We start from the raw sequence: 20,714 nt of genomic DNA, 5'->3' as shown, positions 1-20,714 counted from the left end.
GTCAATTGTGTCCTCTAAGCAACCCCCAAAACTACAGATCAAACAGCATGGAGTGAGTAGTAGCATATGAGTATGTCCCTATGGGTTCGGAAATGCTACAGAAAAGCCTGCAATGTTTCCAACCGAGAACTCGCAGGGAAATCCGTCCAAATATTCGAACCAAATGGTTCTTTCATTTGGTGCATATATTCTCCAGGAATGTGCGCTGTGGAAAACGGACAGCCAAAAAAAAAAAATAAAGTCTATACTCACCTCTCCTGGCACTGCCATAGCAATGCGTCCCTGCTCTCCTGTCTGCTGACGTCTCATCACATTGGACGCCCACTGCCTGTGATTGGCTACAGAGGTTACATGTAATGAAGCGTCATCACAGAAGGCTGGCTGTACACCGAGCAGCTGGAAGAGCAGGGATGTGTTGCAATGGGAGCACCCGAAAAGGCGAGTAAAGTTTATATTTGTGAAACCTGCGGAATTTGCAGCATAATTGAAACAAATTGTGCAATTATTGGCATTTCTTGCAGAATTTGACTTCCCCATTGAACCGGATGGGGAAATTCTGCAACAAATGTGCAGCTTTTCCACAATATAAATTGAAATGCTGCAGATTTATAATCCACAGCGGAGGTCAATTTATGCACGTATTCTTTGCAGAATTTTTCTGCAGCGTGTGTATGAAATTTGATAAATTAATTTGATAAAATATCATACATTTTGCTTCTACCGGAAACCCTGGCATTGCTAATACTTGAATTCGAGGCAGTATAGTTGTGGTTATGCTAATTTACATTTAAAGGGACAGTTCTGGGCAGTTTCGTGGACGTTCCCAGTCAAATTTGGGCGATTTAGGATACCAATGTTGGTATGTAGGCAATACCTACTTGATCATATCTTACCATAGGAATAAGATTTTCTTTTAAATATGTTTTCCCATTTTTAGTGTACAGTAAAACATGTTATTTTCTTCTTGGTAGACCACCTTCAAATATACGCCCCCCCCCTTCCTATACACGCACATATATTCATAGACATATATAATACAATACTTTATAATGATATTTTCCTGTATAATTGCTCAAAACACATTAGACTCCATTCATAATCCAGACGATTGGTCATGTATGCAGCATGAATACATTTTTGTTAATAATGTAAGCCATATGGCTCCACTACACAGTTCTAATCTAGTTGAAAATTAAAGTTAACAAGAACCTTACTGGGAAATGTCATGTTGGGACATCAGTTTTGATCTTCCACATAACTGAGCATAGCCTTGAAGACAGGTGACTACATAGCGATCTCACCTCTTATGTGCTTCTACAAAAAATCCTTTGTCTTGGGATTGCATGACATCTAGTGGTAGATATTGGTACTTGCATGCTTCTGTTGAAGATCATCCATATTACTAGGGATTCATGTCAACAAGATATTTTAAATGCAAATCCCGACATGATTTGTGATGCTCCCAGGATTATTCACAAAGATTAAAAGAAGCTGATGAACAGTCTGCAAGAGTATAATCTGCATATTCTGCAACTTTACAAGAATAACACGATTTAGATATTGTAACTTTTTTTGTGAACAGAACATATTAATCGATAGAAAAAACATTACAGCCAGTGAGATTAAACTTGCCTGTTATTATGAAGTCAAAATTATTCTCTGTATAAATAGTTACAAAGCTATCTATCTATCTATCTATCTATCTATCTATCTATCTATCTATCTATCTATCTATCTATCTATCTATCTATCTATCTATCTATCTATCTATCTATCTATCTATCTATCTTTCCATCATTCCTTTCTTCCGTCATTCATTAATTCTCTCCTTATCTCTCTCTCTCCATTCACTTTTTCCGGCAGTTTGAGCTCAGAATCTGATTACTTCTTGTATACGACACATGCTGAGAACATACAGTTTTTAATGACAACACTTCCTGCCTTTGCTTCTGGCTTTTTCCTGCTTGCTATAGGGACAATGCTGGACTCAAATAACCATCCGCAGAATATCTACACCCTAAGGCCCCATGCACACGAACGTGTTTTTGTGACTGCAATTCGTCTGCAAAAGTGCGGATGAATTGCATATACACACGACCGTGGTTTACTCAGACCATGTGAAGGCCGCAATTGTGGACCACAAAAACTCAGGACAAGTCATTTTAGGGTCCGCAATTGCGGTCCGGCACCATTGAAACAGTGATTGCAGACTGACCGCGGATGACACTCCGCGGCCATCCGTGCCCATAATCACGGGCCGTGCCCACGGCTACGGCTGTGTGCATGAGGCCTAACTGGCTAGTGCTTGGTGTTCAGTAGTGAACCACCACAGTTTGTAATGGGGAGATGGGTTAGGGTGATAGGATTCTGGATTATTTTGCAGTAAAAGGCCTCTCTATGAAGTAGTTCTGGTAGTTCTTCTTTAAGATGGACTATGATCATTTCAGTTAAATTAGTCAAATCCCCCTGCCCACAGACGTCCCCCTCCTCTTCTGATAACTCTGATCAGTGCATGGCAGGAATCACCGGTAAACCACTGGACACCAGGTATCTGTATAATGCTGCACAGTCTACCCCTTCTCATGGTGCAGTATTATGGGGCAATTGTATAAATGGATCATCCAGCTGATCAATGGTTGGATTTGGTTGGGGGTCACTAGGAGCGCGGTGGAGGCACTTCACAGGTTACAGTATTAGAAATGCACATAATAATGCTCTCATTTTAAATCAATTAATAACAGTTCTCTGTAAATTATTACTCAAATTTACCATGTAAATGAATTCTCATTCATATAGCCAGTCATTTTCTGCAGCTCAAGCAATCGCACTTAGATTGTCACCAAGTCTCTCATAATCTGGGGAATTCTATACAGAGAAGATTTGTTTCATTAAAATACTGTCTTTATGCTGACATGTACATTGAGGTTTCCATGGAAACAAGAACCCAAAATTGCTTTACAAGACAAAATCTTGGTATATGAAAAGTTTAATGTTCGCAATACTGAGAATTTATTTTTAATAATAATATACCAATGCAATAAAGAGCATGAAACAATTCAATGTATTCTGTTGTTAAATAGGGCAATTCAAAATTGAGCTACTCTTAAAGAGGGTTATTGGGGGGGGGGGGGGGGACATAAACCTAGGCAAAACTGGTGCACTGTGTTATGCCCAGGGTTGCCACCAGCGTAAACCACTGGTAATATTTTTTTACAAGTGGCGGTAATTTTGCATAATAAATCATAGTACTTCGCCAGTCTGCCAGCTCTAACAACGTCAGCGGTCTCAAATCTAGGTCCAGAGTGAAATTGGCACCAGTAGGACATGGCAGCGGGCAGATCAGCAGAGAACCAGAGACACGCACACCTTGCGAGACTGCGAGTGAGTCATTGTCTGTCAGAGGCTCCCAGACCTGAGCAAATCACACTCCGTGCGAAGTCACACCCTTAGAACCACACACACTTTTTATGTGTGTTAGGCCTGATTCACACGAACGTGTTAAACGTCCGGGGGACGGCTGTTGAAACAGCAGCCGTCCCACGGACCTATGTAATTCAATGTGGCCGTTCACACAGCCGTTGTTGCAACGGACTGTGTGAAGGGTTCGTGAGAAAATAGGACATGTCCGTTCTTTTCACGCATCAAATCCAGGAGAAAAATCTTACACACATCAGTGATGAAAGATTAAACATATTACCAAGTAGAAGCTTGGTGTATAGACCTATTATATTATATAGCCTACAAATAAAGTCAATTAACACAAAGTTTTTAGAAAAATACAAAATATCTTTTATTATAAACATATATTTTGACAAGACAGGTTAAAAGATGAAGCATACAGTGCAATATAAGGTGTCTTTACAAAGCGGGGAGCACATGGGTATAGCATAGAATATGATACATGAACCACAAAAAAACAGAATCAAAATATATACAATGTAATTATGGGTAAAAAATCCCCATGTGTGTATTTGAACTAGTCCAAAAATAGTATATCATTTGTTGTCACATATATTTCAAATAAGAGAAAGATTTCTAGTAATACTGAGTACCAAAAAATGGATGTAATGTAACACCAAGAAGTCTGGCATGTCTAAGTGGTAATGTGAGCAAAATTACCTACCCATGTTGGAGCGCCTACACCTTGGAGACAGCAGCCTGACGCGCGTTTCGGCAGAATGCCTTTGTCCGGGGATTTCGTGCAGAGGTAGTAGATGCATGGGGTTTGTCATATAAGAAGGCACATCTATTATACATGGCACATGGCAGGGGGCACTAATACCGATTTTTCATCAGGGCCCAGGAGCTTCAAGTTATGCCTCTGGGTTAGATTACGTTAAAGTATCCGTTGTATCTGGTGCAGAAATCACATACAATAGATTTTGTCTCAGCTGAAACAGCCAGAACAAATTTTTTTTGCTAATAGTAAAAATAACATGGCACTCTTTCCATGATATTATAAGAAAGTTGTCAGAAGATGGAAAACTTTTGTAAGCCTGTGTTCAAATCACAGTTAGGCTGGGTTCACACGACCTATTTTCAGGCGTAAACGAGACGTACTATGCCTCGATTTACGCCTGAAAATAGGGCTACAATACGTCGGCAAACATCTGCCCATTCATTTGAATGGGTTTGCCGACGTACTGTGCAGACGACCTGTCATTTACGCGTCGTCGTTTGACAGCTGTCAAACTACGACGCGTAAAATGACTGCCTCGTCAAAGAAGTGCAAGACACTTCTTTGAAACGTAATTTGAGCCGTTCTTCATTGAAGTCAATGAAGAGCAGCTCAAATGATCGGCCGTCAAATACGCCTCGCATAATGCGAGGAGGAGCTTTTACGTCTGAAACGACACAGCTGTTTTCTCCTGAAAACAGTCTATCTTTTCAGACGTAAAAGCCAGTTCTAGTGTGCACATACCCTTAGGGTTCTGTTGATGGGTTCCATCAGAACTTTCCGTCGGAGGAACCCATCAACGGAAAGGCAAACGGAAACCATAGCTTTCGTTTGCATTACCCTTGATTTCAACTGTAATGCCTCCGTTGCAAATGGTTTCCGTTTGTCTCCGTTCTGTAAGGTTTCCGTTTTTTTGGGCGGAAAAAATACTGCAGTTGACTAATAGGTCATATGGACAATGGTTGTCTTCTTGAGACAACCCCTTTAACTATCGTTGGGGCTCCCTCATTCTAAAGATCAGTGGTAGTTTCGGATGGCCCGTAAGAAACCGTAAGATGACATAGCCCTTTTTTTTTGCTTTAGGCAACACTGATACTTTTTCTTAGAAGTTTTTATGCCTGTTAAAAAATCCAACATCTATTAGTAACCATGTACAGATGTAGCAAAGTTGAAATTGACTTTAATAACTTTCTGCAGTGTAATATCCCACAACAAAAGCCATTGAAAAAGTCAAGTTAAAATATATTGCCACAATGTATTTAAAGGGGTTGTCCACTATCGGACAACTGATGACCTATCCACCGAAGAGGTCATCAGTATATCATCGGTGCTGGTCCAACACCCAGACCTTGCACCGTTCATCGGCTCCGGTTGCCTGCGGGCACCGGATGTTATTGCACATTATGCCATGTATGGAGCCAGAAGCAGTTGGCTCCGGACATTGCATAGCAGCTATGCTGCAGAACTGCAGCTCTGCCTATTCCCTTGAACAGGAGCAGAACTACAGTACTACAGCTTGTCCGGTATTCCGTGGCCGGAGCCAACTGCTTCCGGCATGTACGTCCGGTGCCCGGTGGCAGCCAGAGCGGCTTAACGGTGCAACCTGCACTGATGATATACTGATGACCTATCTGGTGGACAACCCCTTTAATTTGTTACGAGTCAAGTTAAAGATTACTACATCTGTATACCTTCCTGTCTTTTTTACTGTCTCTCCATATGTTCTATACATATTTTTACATTCCTCTCTGTAATTCTTGTCAATGTAATTCCATAATTACATTATATTTAAACTTTAGAGGAAGTGTCTGTGTGTATTCATGGTATTTATTCTGAGAAATACCAGCGCCTGTGATGTTCCCTACATATGTTCAGTATGGTACTTCTAACAAGCATATGCTGGCTGAGGAACATACATGGAGATCTTTCAAAGGAAATATATACCACCATGGCCAGGGTCAATGCCTCTAATGGGTGGGTGGAGCGAGACCATCCCTGCTGTACTAAATATATCACTTTGCTCATTGGGATATTTTCGGAGTTTTATATTGACTAGGGCTGAACCAGTGACTCTGGGCAGACACACAAGTGCTTACTACCTAGGAGCACATGTGCTACAAAGTCTCCAACACAGATTATTAGCAGCATAAAGAAGCAAATACAGCTAGTGAGGACGGGATGACAAGCGCTGTTGTACTGGATATATTTCCAGAAGAAGTGTTTCAAAGATTGCCAAGATATGTGCGGAATACCAGATATTTGTATGGTTCACGTCGCCCATCTTCTCATGAAACGCCAAACTCACTTTTCTACCCAAGCCTGAACCCTCTAGCGGAAGTATAAATAATTATTGTCTTGGAGATTTGCCACCATGTAACACTAAATACCACCTTACATGACGTGAATCTGTGAATGAAATTCTACTATTCAATAACATTCTTATGTGGAAATTATGGTCAATCCTTCGGGTTCCGCCAGAGACTCTTCATATGTTCACGCTTCTAAAAGACTTTTATTTTTTTTCATCAAAAAATATAGATACGAAGCTGAGGCAGCTTTCTACGGTAATCTCAAGTTAACGGACTTTAACATCATTGATACTCTCGGTGTTGGAGGATTTGGAAGAGTCGAGCTGGTAAGTCAAGACTATCATTAAATGTATGTAATGTTCACATAGGTGGATGCTCAATATCTCTGCGGTCATAAAATGGCTGCCTTCAATTATATGCATTACCAGTGTGTTGTTTTTTCTAAATAATCTTCACACAAAATGGCTGCCATTGGAGTCTGCTCAAGTGGGGTGTTTTAATGTTTTATGATGGAATTTGGGTAACAGTGAAAAGATAGCATGAAATATCTTTATTCACATATGATTCCCTATATGATATATCTACTGTATCATTTTTCAGTACATAAAAATTTTGACCTTTGCAAATCGTGTCATTGAAGAGGTTTTCTGTTTTTTTTTATAAAATGTACATTTTATTAATTTTTATAATGAAAAGTTATGCAGTTTTCTAGGATTTGGGGGGAATTCATCATTTTTCTACGCTTGTTTTCTTGCACAAAGACACAATTTGTGGCAAAAATTTTGACTTTTGTGTCATTTTTTTGTCACTCACAGCCCTTTTAAAAAAAAGTGAGTACAGCTTACTGAAATGGGATGGGGCCACTCACAGCCGGACAAATTTATCATAATTTCTGGCAGAAATTGGCGTAAATTATGGTGCAAATCTACTCCAGCTGGTAGCTGGTTTAGCGTTGACTCCCTGGCGATATGTGCTTAATTTATGAAGACGCGTGCTCTAAATAAATTAGGCGCATTTTACTCCAACTTTATACTAAGACTGGTGTATGAATTGCCAGTTTTAATAATTTACACTTAAAGAGGCATGATCCTGTGTTATATGGACACGATCATGACAGGTTTCATTCACTGGCTTCAAGCAGGGATCAAGGAGATGTTGAGAAAAAAATACTATAAAAAGCTACATAACTATTCGTTATACAATGAATAAACTATACAGCAAATGCTGATTGAGATATATATATATATATACCAAAATAGTAATAGAAAATGTATGTGTATATTCCTAGTTGCTGTATTGTCATAGCATTTGTCATATATCAATGGCGACCATGCACACGTACAGTGCTAACTCTATTAGATAGGGTGACCCCATGAGCAGGGTGCGTTACAGCAGGATGACATGTTAGTTCTGATTGCACTGTTTTTATATAGCTTTTGTGTTATACAGGATTTCTATATATTTACAAATGCTGTAATTGTGCAAGTAACTTTTATACTGCTTTGTTTATTATCTCCAATTGAACGCTACATAGGAATTATATGAATGGAATGTTGGGATTTGTGTAAGAACATAGAACGATACATTTACTTTGCACTTGAAGTTGATCAGGCAATGGCAATTGATGGGTAAATGAGCCATGATTTATAGCAGTGCTCAGGATTTGTACCGGAGTAGTTTCTGGTATGTTGTACAGCTTGGGAATGCTAGGAACTCTGCTGTGCAATCCAGCGTGGTGTAAACACAGCAACTGTCACCAAGGGAAGAGGAGACACTGTCACTAAATATGACACCCATGTAGAAGGAGACACCCCATTGTAACCAATACTCAACAACATAAGGGCAATAGGGAAGGGAAGCCCTTCATTGAACACTAGAAGCGTTATATAAAGGGTGTACGGCAGCTAACAACATGTTGACCGGGCTATGAAAAGTATATCTAACTTTCTATGACACATAAGTGTTGATTTTCAAAACTTTTTGTTAACACTTTCAGTTCTGGAGCTTATAAGATACGGAATACCTTATAATAGGAATGTACTGGAAGTTGAAGATGTGTATGTTTTTTAATGAAGTTGAATTGACTATGGGATTAATCCCTTCGTGCACCCAGACATGCCATTATGTCCGGGTGTGGGGGGGGGGTGATGTTTGGAGCGCGCTCCATATGCTGCGGGTGTCGGCTGCATTTTACAGCGGACACCCGGGACTAACAGCCGGGAGCAGCGATCGCGCTGTTCCTGGCTGTTTAACCCCTCAATTGCTGCGGTCAATCACGACCGCAGCATCTGAGGCGTTGAAAAGAGGCGGTAACCCCCTCCGACAGCTCATCACCCCCCCTGCATGACGGTGGGGTGACGATGGTTGTTATGGCAGCCCAGGGGCCTATTGAAGGCCTCCAGGGCTGCCTTCACTCTGCCTCTGTTAAGCCCTGCTTGCTGGGGGCTAAAAAAGTGTGTAAAAAAAAATAAGTTTTTAGTAGTGAAAAAATAAAAATGATATTAAAACTTCAAAAAAAAAAAACCTTTTGCCATTTTCCCCCTAAAGTAATGTAAAAAATAAAAAAAGTTGACAAAATTGGTAGCGCTGCGTCCGTAAAAGTCTGAACTATTACAATATAGCATTATTTAATGCACACGGTAAACACCGTAAAAAATAAATATTTAAAACAACAAAATCACAGTTTTTTTGTCGCTCTAAAGAAAAATGTAATAAAAAGTGATCAAAAAGTTCTAGGAACCAAAAAATTGTACCGATAAAAACTACTGCTCGTCCTGCAAAAACACGGCTCAATCAGTGAAAAAATAAAAAAGTTATGGCTCTCAGAATGTGGCGACACAAAACATTTTTTTTAACAAAACGTTTATTAGCAATAAAAGTAGTAACATATAAAAAAATCTATATCAATTTGGTATCACCGTAATCATATTGAGCCACAGAATAAATATAAGTTGTTGTTTTTACCGCACGGTGAAAACCGTAAAAATTCAACCCAAAAAACAATTAAGGAATCACAGTTTTTTCCAACTTCAGGATGCAAATAATTTTTTTTCAATTTCCCAGTACATTATATGGAACTATAAATGGTACCAAAAGAAACTGCAACTCCTCCCACAAAACATAAGCCTTCACACCACTCTATTGACGGAAAAATAACAAAAATTATGGCTCTTGGATTGCGAGGAGTGAAAAACGAAAAATCAAAAAATGGCTTTGTCCCGAAGGGGTTAATACAAATTGTAAATGGCCATATTATACACACTGCTACATAATAGTATTATAAGAAGGGATATAGTTTTAGGGGCATAAGACTGAACACAAGATGTGCTTCTACTTTTAACAAAGTGTGTCACAGACAGCAGACCGAGAGGGGAAGCACTAATACATGGGAGGGGGAATTTGTTGGTACTTCACTTTAAGGATATGTTCACACTGAGCTTTTCCCGCAACAGATTTAATTGGAGAAAATCTGCAGCATATTAGAGTAGCCACAAAGAGGATGAGATTTTATGAAATCTAATCCACATACTGCTGAGGAAAAAATGCATAAATTGACCTGCAGTGCAGTTTTTGTATCCGCAGCATGTCAATTTATGATGCGGAATCATTGCAATTTTGTTGCAGTTTTTCACCATTGAGTTCAATGGGGAGGTAAAAGCCACAACAAATAGCAAGTGTTGTGATCTTTTGGTGAAACAGATGAGATTCCACCGCAATAATTGCAAATGTAAACATAAAAAACTCTTTTCCTTGTTTAAATTGATTAAAAAGGTCTATACTTACCCCCCTGGCATTGTTATAGTGATGGCTCCTTGTTCCCCCAGCTGTTATCCATGCAGCCCGGCCTCCTGGGATAACGTTTCATGCCATGTGACTGCTGCAGCCAATCACAGGCTGTAGTGGTCACATGGGCTGCAGCGTCATCACAGGAACGCGGTACTATGAAGGTAAGTGAAGGTAAGTATTGTTTTTTTTTTACCCTGCTCTTCTTTCCACAGCAGTGATTTTGTCCGAAAATATGCACCACAATTTGGTGCAGTCTATCCGGCATAATTACCTGCGGGTTCTAGGTCGGATGCGCTGCGTACTTTTACGCAGCGTATCCGACCTTTGTGAACATACCCTAAAACACCCCTTAGACTTTCCCGAAAATATTCCTCAGGTATTGTCCTAGGCGGAGTCACCAATAGCAACAGCAAAATGCTTCCAGAAGAATAGTGCCAGTATCGACAGGCAGAGGAGCAGTCATACAAGTCCAAGGTCAAGGCTGGCCATGTTCATGCTTGGAAAACAGTTATAGGTCAGGGCAGCTAGAAATCAATAAACAGTCTGAGTCAATCCAAATAGCACATAAAAAAAGCACTACAACACCGGATTCAAAGAACCTTGTTGCTCAGACAACGAATACAAGCTCTGAGCAGGCTTAAATAATTATAGGTGCTCAGCTTATGGCCAATCACCTGGTGTGTGCCTAGCCCTTTAGAAAGTCACCAGCCGAGCCCGTGCACCGTTATGGAGAGCTCAGTAACGGTGCGAGGCAGAGAGGTATGTTGGTTGCAGCGTTAAGTAAAGCGTCCGATCCCTTTATGTAATCAATGTTACAATTTGGTCCCCGAGTGCTAGTCTTGGGGACCAGCAATGCAGGTTAGCAATATTTGCATATTTACATCCCGTCCATGGATAACGCTTATGGTCTTAGAGATCTAATTTATGTATGCAAAATGTAAATTTAATATTCAGAAGCGTTTCCTTACCTTTTCTGCAATTGTTTAATATTTGATAACTATCAATGTCAACCTTTTCCATTCATGATTACCTCTTATTTCATATGTAACATACCACCCATGATTTCATAAGCTGGGTATAAACTTATCTCACAAAATGGTGGGCTACGCTTTGTGAAGGTGACAGATCCTATTAAATGATAATAATAGACTTCATTTAGCAACCTTGCAGGATCAGTTGGGGTTGTCGCTATAAATAACATAAATATCTTGTTCCAGGCTGCATCTCACTAAAGACTTGAAAGAAGAGATCTAAGATGTGTGGGCATTCTGTTTTTAAAGGCATGACCCAAGGGAAATCCTCGGCATCATATAACACTTGCTCAATATTTCACTCTGAAAGTCTTAACTCGGGTGATTCCCCTTTTTGTAAACAAATATAATACCATCCAAATGTAAATCAGAGCAGAAAAGAAGAGAATTAAGTAGAATAGAAGTTTAGGTGACAATATATTAAGTTGCAACTAATCCTATTTAGGGTGTTTAATATATTGTATATTTTCATAAGTAGGCAGCAAAGGGGTCATTATCATACCTCCCAACCTTCAACGATCGTAAAGAGGGACAACTCATGTGGCAATCCCTGTCCTTACACACCCTGCTCCCCCACACAGTAATAGTGCCCTCCTTTTGATAACAAACAGTAAGAGTGCTCTTATGTGCCCCACACACTTTCATAGTGACCTTTTTTTAACCCCTTGAGTACCCAGCTCATTTTGGCCTTGAGGACCAGACCCATTTTTTCAAATCTGACATGTATCACTTTATGTGGTAATAACTCCGGAATGCTTTTACCTATCCAATTGATTCTGAGATTGTTTTCTCGTGACATATTGTACTTTAGTTTAGTGCAAAAATTTGGTCGATAAATTCATTGCTTATTTGTGAAAAACACCAACATTTAGCAAAAATATGAAGAAATTATGATTTTTCCAATTTTAAATGCATCTGCTTGTAAAACAGATGGTAATACCACACAAAATAATTACCAATTAACATCCCCCATATGTCTACTTTATGTTTGCATCGTTTTTTGAACATCCTTTTATTTTTCTATGACCTCACAAGGCTTAGAACTTTAGCAGCAATTTCTCATATTTTTAAGAAAATTTCAAAAAGCGATTTTTTCAGGGACGAGTTCAGTTCTGAAGTGGTTTTGAGTGCCCTATATATTAGAAACCCCCATAAAACACCCCATTTTGAAAACTGCACCCCTCAAAGTATCCAAAACAGCATTCAGAAAGTGTTTCAACCCTTTAGGCGTTTTACAGGAATTGAAGGAAAGTAGAGCTGAAATTTTCAAATTTCATTTTTTTTTACAAAATTCATATGTAATACATTTTCTTCTGTACCACAGAAGGTTTTACCTGAGAAACGCAACTCAATATTTATTGCCCAGATTCTGCAGTTTTTAGAAATATCCCACACGTGGCCCTAGTGTGCTAATGGACTGAAACACAGGCCTCAGAAGCAAAGGAGCACCTCTTGGATTTTGGGGCCTCCTTTTTTCAGAATATATTTTAGGCACCATGTCAGGTTTGAAGAGGTCTTGTGGTGCCAAAACAGTGGAAACCCCCAAAAGTGACCCCCATTTTTTAAACTACACCCCTCAGGGAATTTATCTAGGGGTATAGTTAGCATTTTGACCCCACAGGTATTTTGCTATATTTTCTGGAGTTAGTCTGTGAAAATGAAAATCTACTTTTTTTCTGGAAAAACGTAAAAATTTCTAATTTTTGCAAGAAATAAAGGAGAGAAAGCACCCCAACATTTGTAAAGCAATTTCTCGCGATTACGGAAATACCCCATATGTGGTAATAAACTGCTGTTTGGACCCACAGCAGGGCTCAGAAGGGAAGGACCCCCATTTGGATTTTGGAGCTCTGATTTTACTGGAATGGTTTTCGGTGCCGTGTCACGTTTGCAACGCCCTGGAGGGACCTAAACAGTGGAATCCCCCCAAAAGTGACCCCATTTTGGAAACTATACCCCTCAAGGAATTTTTCTAGTGGTATAGTTATCATTTTGACCCCACAGGTTTTTTTGCTGAATTTATTGGAATTAGTCTGTGAAGATGAAAAGAGACTTTTTTTTCGAAAAAACACAGAATTTTCTAATTTTTATAAGGAATAAAGGAGAAAAAGCACCTCAAAATTTGTAAAGCAATTTCTCCTGATTACGGAAATACCCCATTATGTGGTAATAAACTGCTGTTTGGACCCACGGCAGGGCTCAGAAGGGACGGAGCACCATTTAGATTTTGCAGCTCAGATTTTGCTGAATTGGTTTCTGGGGGCCATGTCGCATTTGCAGAGTCCCTGAAGTACCAGTACAGTAGAAATTCCCCAGATGTGATCCCAATTTGGAGACTATACCCCTGAAAGAATTAAATTAGAGGTGTATTGAGCATTTTGAGCCCTCAGGTGTTTTATAGATTTTATTAGAATTGGTCCGTGAAAATGAAAACATTTTTTTTTTCCAATAACCTGTAGCTTTAGCTCAGAATTTTTCATTTCCACAAGGAATACAGGAGAAAAGACACCCCAAAATGTGTTACACAATTTCTCCTGATTACGGAAATACCCCATATGTGGTTGTAAACGGCTATTTGGACACACGGCAAGGGGCTAAACGGAAAAAGTGCAATTTCGTTTTTGGAGTGGAGATTTTACAAAATTTGTTTTTGACGCCATGTTGCATTGCGCTGAGGTACCAGTACAGTGAAAACTCCCGAGAAGTGACCCCATTTAGGAAACTACACCCCTCAAGGAATTCATCTAGAAGTGTAGTGAGCATTTTGACCCCCAAAGGTTTTGCAGAAATTAGTGCACAGTGGATGTTGCAGATTGAAAATTGACATTTTCCACATATATGCTATTTCAGTGCCCAATGCGTTGGGCCCAGCTTGTACCATTGGAGACATACGCCCCATAAATTGTTAAGCGGTTCTCCAGAGTACGGTAATACCCCATATGTGGTCATAAACCGCTGTTTGGGCACACTGCCAGGCCCAGAAGGAGCGCCATTTGGCTTTTGGAGCGCAGATTTTGCTTGGTAGTAGTTTTGTTTAGTGTTTTACTGGTGTTTCAGTTTATAATGTGGGGGCATATGTAATCTGTGCGGAGTACATACATTTTGCGTGACACACTGTCGTTTTTATTGGTACCATGTTTGGCTACGCGCGACTTTTTGATCACTTTTTATTCCATTTTTTTGGAAACAACGTGACCAAAAAAGGAAATTCTGCCATTGTTTTTTATGGTATTTTTTTTACGGTGTTCACCGTGCGGGATAAATAATATGATATTTTTTTAGGTCAGGCCGATACGAACGCGGCGATACCTATTATGTCTAGTTTTTGTCTTTTTTTCATTTTTTTTCTAATTATAAAGGGCTTGATCAGGGAAACAAGGCGATTATTGTTTTTATTACGTAAAACTTGTATTTATTTATTTATCTAAAACTTTTTTTTTACTTTTTTTCACTTTTTATTTTACACATACTAGGGGACTGGAAGATCTGATCTTTTGATCCCCTGCACAATACACTGCACTACTTCTGTATGTACTGATGTAGTGCAGTGTATTGTAACTGTCACTTTACAACTGACAGTTGAGCCTATTACGTTGCAACCTTCAGAACCTCGCAATTTTTCACGGGGGGGGGGGGGGGCAATGGGGTGCAGAGGGAGCCCCCTCCCTCTGTATCAATCACTTAAATGCCGCTGTCGCTATTGACAGCGGCATTTAAGGGGTTAAACTACAGCGATCGGAGAGGACAGTGATCGCTGTAGTTGCAGTGGGATGTCGGCTGTGCCCGCTTCATCCTCAGGGCGTTACTATACGCCCATTTTCAGGAAGGGGTTAATAAAAATAGTGTTTTTTTTTTTTACACCGCTTTCTCTGATCTCCTCACGTATCTCACAGAAGTGAGGAGATCAGAGAAAGTGACAGGAGCTTTCTCCTGCAGACGACGTCACAGATGGCTGTGATTGGTCAGTCTTCAGAGACTGACCAATCACAGCAATCACCGGCATTGGGGACTGCTAATTGGTCCCCAGGCCGGTAGCAGAGACGGTTAGCTGTCAATGACAGCTGCCGCCGCTGTTCTGTCACTATGTGATTTTACATAGTGACAGTTTATTCCTGCGCCGTAATAGTACGTCGAAGGTACGCTGGAATAAGCGGCCAGCGACGTACTATTACGTCGAAGGTACGCAAGGGGTTAAGGCACAAAGTAATAGTGTCCCTGCACAGTGATGCTACCTCCTTAGTGCCCCCTCACATTAATGATTCCACTATAGTGCCCCCACACAGTATCATGCCCCCATTGTACCCCCACACAGTATCATAGCCCCATAGTACCCCTAAACAGTATCATGCCCCCCTAGTGCCCCCACACAACATCATGCCCTCATAGTGCCCCCCCACAGTATCATGCCTCTACCGTGCTCCAAATACACAGTACAATGCCCCTCATAGTGCCTGCCCGCTCAATATAATAACCCCAAAGTGCCTCTTTACACAGGATAATGCCCCCCATAGGGCCTTCCTGCACAGTATAATGCCCCCATAGTGCCACTTCACACAGTATTATGCCCCCATAGTGCCTCCTCACACAGTATAATGCTCCCAGGCTCCTGCATTGTATACAACTGTATTTGCGACCTGAGGTCGCAGATACAGTTGAAACCAGGACATGCTGCAGGCCTCCCAGGACAACGGGACATCGCCTGGAAATGGGGACTGCCCCGCTGGATCCAGGACAGTTGGGAGGCGTGGTCTAAAAATAGTAAAACTGGTTCCATCAATAGGTTTGGCCCCATTATGGACCTATAGTCTATCAACTCCGACATTTTTCATTAGGACCAATTAAAAATAAGCACCAGTAGAAATCTCACAGTAGAAAAACATAGATGTATGAAGGTGATTTAAGAGGTTGCATGGGTTTAATTTCAAAGGTTATCCCTAATTCAGTTGCGGTGTGACTAAGCCTTGCAACCGCCTATAATGAATGCCAGAGGACATTTGAGCCAAAGTCATAAGACAGAGCTTACAGTGACATGGAAACCTACCATGAAAATAGTAATAATAAATTTATAATCAAAACGAATAAAATGATCATGTGCTGCAGAGTTGTTACCATTTGCTGTATGCTGGTCTATTGAGAGTTTTTCCCATTGTTTATATAGTGGCAACATACAGATGTGTCCACCCTTAAAGGGGTATTCCCAACTTAGATTGCTATTCCCAAAAGGATATGCTATAAATGTCTGATAGATGCGGGTCCCAGCTCCAATATCGAGAACTGGAGTCACCCAACCTCCGATGCACCTGGTGCAGCGGCCACCAGCTGCCGATTCCATGCTGAGACTAGTGGAGAGGGGGCCGTGCATATGCTCTCCTCTCTCAATTCTGTTAAATGGAAGTTACGGAAACAGCTGAGCAAGCGCTCAGGCTTTTTCCGTAACTTTTACACAACAGAATTAAATAGTAGACAAGGTAATTAAGGGAATGGGCGGATTGCAGTACAAAGAAAGGTTATCAAACTTGGGGCTATTCTGTTTCGAAAAAAGACGGCTTTAGGGCGATCTAATTGCAATGTAGAAATATATATCTGAACAGTACACAAATGATCTTTTTACACTTAGACCTGTAACAAGGACAAGGAGGCATCCCCTACGTCTAGAGGAGAAAAGGTTTTAGCATCGTCACAGCCGGGGATTCTTTACTGTGAGAGCAGTGAGACTATGGAACTCTCAGCCACAGGATGCTGTGATGGTTAATTCTTTGAACAAGTTCAAGAAGGACCTGGATGCCCTTATTGAAAAATATAATATTACAGGTTATGAGTACTAGATTCTAGAGATGGGACGTTGCTCCAGGGATTTATTTTGATTTCCATATTTGGAGTCAGGGAGGAATTTTTAGCCTGGATTAACACAATAGGATTATAGGTTGGAATTGATGGATCTTTTGTCTTTATTCAACCTTCTCAATAATGGAACTATGTAACTAAGAATGTAGAGAGCCATGCAGAGTGGCCCCCTCTCCCCTAGTCCCTGCCTGGATTTGGCAGCTTGCAGCTGCTTGATTGAGCAAAATGGGGGTCGGATGTACCCTTCTTCTCGATATAGGAGCAGGCTCCAGAGCTGGGACTCGCATCTATCAGACATTTATGGTATATCCCATGGATATGCCATAAATGTCTAAGTTGGGAATACCCCTTTAATTTTTCTTGACTAGCGTTAAGTTATACAATTTGTCATTATACCAATTGAATACACTCTTAAGTAGCATTTACTCATGTGTACTATTTATGTAGCATGTACTTATGTATAATATGTACATAGAATTTACTCATGTGTACTACTTATATAGCATTTACTCATATGTACTATTTATGTTATTTATATAGCATTTACTCATGTGTACCATAGATGTAGAATTTACTCACGTGTGCTCTTTAGGTAGTATTTTCACATGTGTACTACTTACGTAGCATTTATTCAAGTGAACCACTTACCTATCATTCAGGGGTGGATATCCCATAGGTGCAACCTGTGCAGTTATGCACGGGCCCAGTAGGTAAGGGCCTGAGCTAATGATTTTCAAGCCTACTATTACTGGTGGCGTGTTCCAGAAATTGAAGAGGGTGCTCTATGCTGAACCATTGGATACTAAGGAGCCCTTATACTGTTCTTGCACGATTGCCCTATTCTATCTGTGTTCATCCTAGTCATCAGTTACCAGTAAAGCATTTTGACATTTCAAAGAAAATGTAGCCAAGTACCCAGCAATGTTTTATTACATGAATTCACAGGCTTGCTTTACATCACTCAAGTATGTTCTACAGGACTTCAGAAGGGCACCTAACAGGCTGTTCTTCAATGTACTGCTCTGAACAGATTCTTGCACCTCACGGTCATGGGAAAGATTAGTCTGGCCAGGTCGCTGGTAGTAAATGAACCCTGTATAAGATTATACTGTGTAAGAGAAGATTATGCTGGGTCCCACTGAAACATTGAAATGGCAGTGTTAGCATATGAAAGTTGAACATATGCGTTAGCATATAAAAAAAAGTAAACACCCTACATGATTCAGACCTGATCCATTTATGTTCTCCATACTAATAGTTAAATGTTAATGAATTTTGGAACACAAATTATTCAATTCTCCGGTTCCCTGTGTATGATATGTATGAGCTGAGAATTTATCAATATCTAAATGTTATGTTCTCCCTTATAGGTACAGCTGAAAAGTGAAGAATCCAAAACATTTGCAATGAAGATTCTAAAAAAGCGACACATAGTGGACACAAGGCAACAGGAGCACATTCGATCAGAAAAACAGATAATGCAAAGTGCTCACTCTGACTTCATTGTAAGGTAAGACGTGTGTCCAAAATAAGGCTACAGCATGGCTGCAATATTGGTGTCTAGGGACCAGCAGAATGTTGGGGCAAACTGCCATTGGTTTTGATCATGCTAGACCGAAATAGACTGAATACATGGATAACACGTAGTTCCCTATTACAGGTTATACAGAACATTCAAGGACAGCAAGTATTTGTATATGTTGATGGAAGCCTGTTTAGGTGGAGAGCTTTGGACTATTCTCAGGGACAGGTATGTAGTCCGTGCCAAACTGTACCCAAGTTATTGGGAATATTCTATATGCTGAGTTTTATATAGAACTGCAAACAACGATTCTGGCTTCTTGCGTTTTTTTGGCCCATGATGCACCCTTCAAGCTCATATTTAGTCTTACAGTATTTTATTTTATCCCTATATTTTAAGTTTTGTAATTTGTGGTTATAGGAGTGAAGTAGAAAAATGTGATTTGTATTGGCATCTCTGACTATTGGAGATACTCCAGATTTCAAATTGGTTTGCATTGTTCTACATTTGCTTTACAAATGAAAATGCACTGGTGTTGGAAATATGCATATTTATGTGCTACCTGTAATGACGGGGGTGGGGAGACAGACAAGTGAGCCCTAATCTACCCACCACTCAGTCCCTGCCTACTTGCAATGACCCGCCCTAGGCGACGGGGTACAACTGGGCGACGGTCCCTACGCTCAATAAGTGCACGACAGACAAACAGACAAGGGTACACAGAGCTAGGGGGAGAAAGGGGCAGTTGCCCACGGCAAAACTGTGAGCAACAAGAGAAGTGAACAAGCCGAGTCAAACCAGGAGAGTACGAGGTGCCAAACGCAGAGCAGAAGAGTAGTCAGCAAGCCGGGGTCAATATGAAGCAAGGACAATGGTACAATAAGCTGCAGCAGGGCCAGGAAACCAAACGAGAAGAATCACAAGCAAAGGAGGAACAGGAAAGGCAGGTATAAATAGACAGAGGGCGGGAGCTAGCTCCTTGTGGCCAGGCTGTGATAGGTTCTCCCACTCCTAAGCCTGCCACCCTGAGTGGTGGAAGATGGAGTCAGTCTCACAGACATAGAAGCAGGTGCAGACTGATTATCTATGGGCGTTAACCCCGAAGCTGTGCCTGGCAGATCCTTTACACTACCGATGTACTGCGTGGCTGTTAAGGACCACATTTGATGCCTTCAAAGTCCATTACCATGTCTACCTCTGGGAGATTTTTGCACCAAGGTCTAGGAGATATTGTTAACAAGAACTTGTCTGTATTGTTGGCAAATGACTTGGAACATAAGCCACTGTTTCCGCGTTGATATCATAAGCCTTGTGAACTTGAAACATTGTTTGAGCATCAATGTTGAACCAAAGATGCCCCTCTAAAACCTATGAATTTGACGAAGATACTGTACCTATCCTCTGATTACATCTGATTGTAACCCCCATTTTCCTTTTGTTGTTTCCCGTAAACATTTTTAGATTTAACTAGGGATAGCCATGGCCATTTAACAGGCTGACTTTCCCTCAATATATGACTATCTCTTAATTTTTATGTTTTTTAAATTACAAATTTTTATTAGCAATTATAAGGACAGAAGAGAGTGGGTCTGGATTCACTATTAATGAGAAACATCTATCATAAACAAATGAGCCGAGAACTAAAATAATGCTCCAATTTTGAGCTTCTTTTGTCCACAATAAAGGGGATTAGCCGCTATTTTTTTTTTTTAAACGGATGCCTTTATTTTGCTGTTGGCACCTTTAGTTCATGTTCTACAGGGACAGGCAGCAAAATCCTATTATCTGAGTGGATATTTACAACAGGAAATGCTGCGTTTGAGCAGATACCTGGGAGATGGAGACTGGGAGAAACCAATGACTGATAACACCCCCCACTGACGGACATGCTGGGATATTTAGTGGGAAGTTGAAATGACCTCCTCCATGGGGATGTTTTCATGTGTCAGAGCTTTGTAAAAATATTTTATCATCCTCTTTTCTTAGTTTACGATTTATGGAAACGTATTTTGGAGCCACTTTTTAAATGTAAAAGAAAGCTGTTA

General features: G+C 40.4%; 1 protein-coding gene across 2 annotated transcripts in view; it reads left to right on the top strand.

Moving 5' to 3' along the window:
* Positions 1-20,714, top strand: part of PRKG1 (protein kinase cGMP-dependent 1) — a 699,395-nt gene that overhangs the window by 655,892 nt on the left and 22,789 nt on the right. For both annotated transcript variants that reach the window (XM_075841194.1, XM_075841192.1), the window contains exons 10-12: positions 6,716-6,812; positions 18,518-18,657; positions 18,808-18,897. In XM_075841194.1, coding sequence (XP_075697309.1) covers positions 6,716-6,812; positions 18,518-18,657; positions 18,808-18,897 — 327 coding nt within the window. The remainder of the gene's footprint in view (positions 1-6,715; positions 6,813-18,517; positions 18,658-18,807; positions 18,898-20,714) is intronic.

This window comes from Rhinoderma darwinii, chromosome 11 (assembly GCF_050947455.1).
Source record: "Rhinoderma darwinii isolate aRhiDar2 chromosome 11, aRhiDar2.hap1, whole genome shotgun sequence".
NCBI lineage: Eukaryota > Metazoa > Chordata > Amphibia > Anura > Rhinodermatidae > Rhinoderma > Rhinoderma darwinii.
The sequence above is the reverse complement of the archived record's forward strand: the minus strand, read 5'-3'. Positions and strand labels throughout refer to the sequence as shown.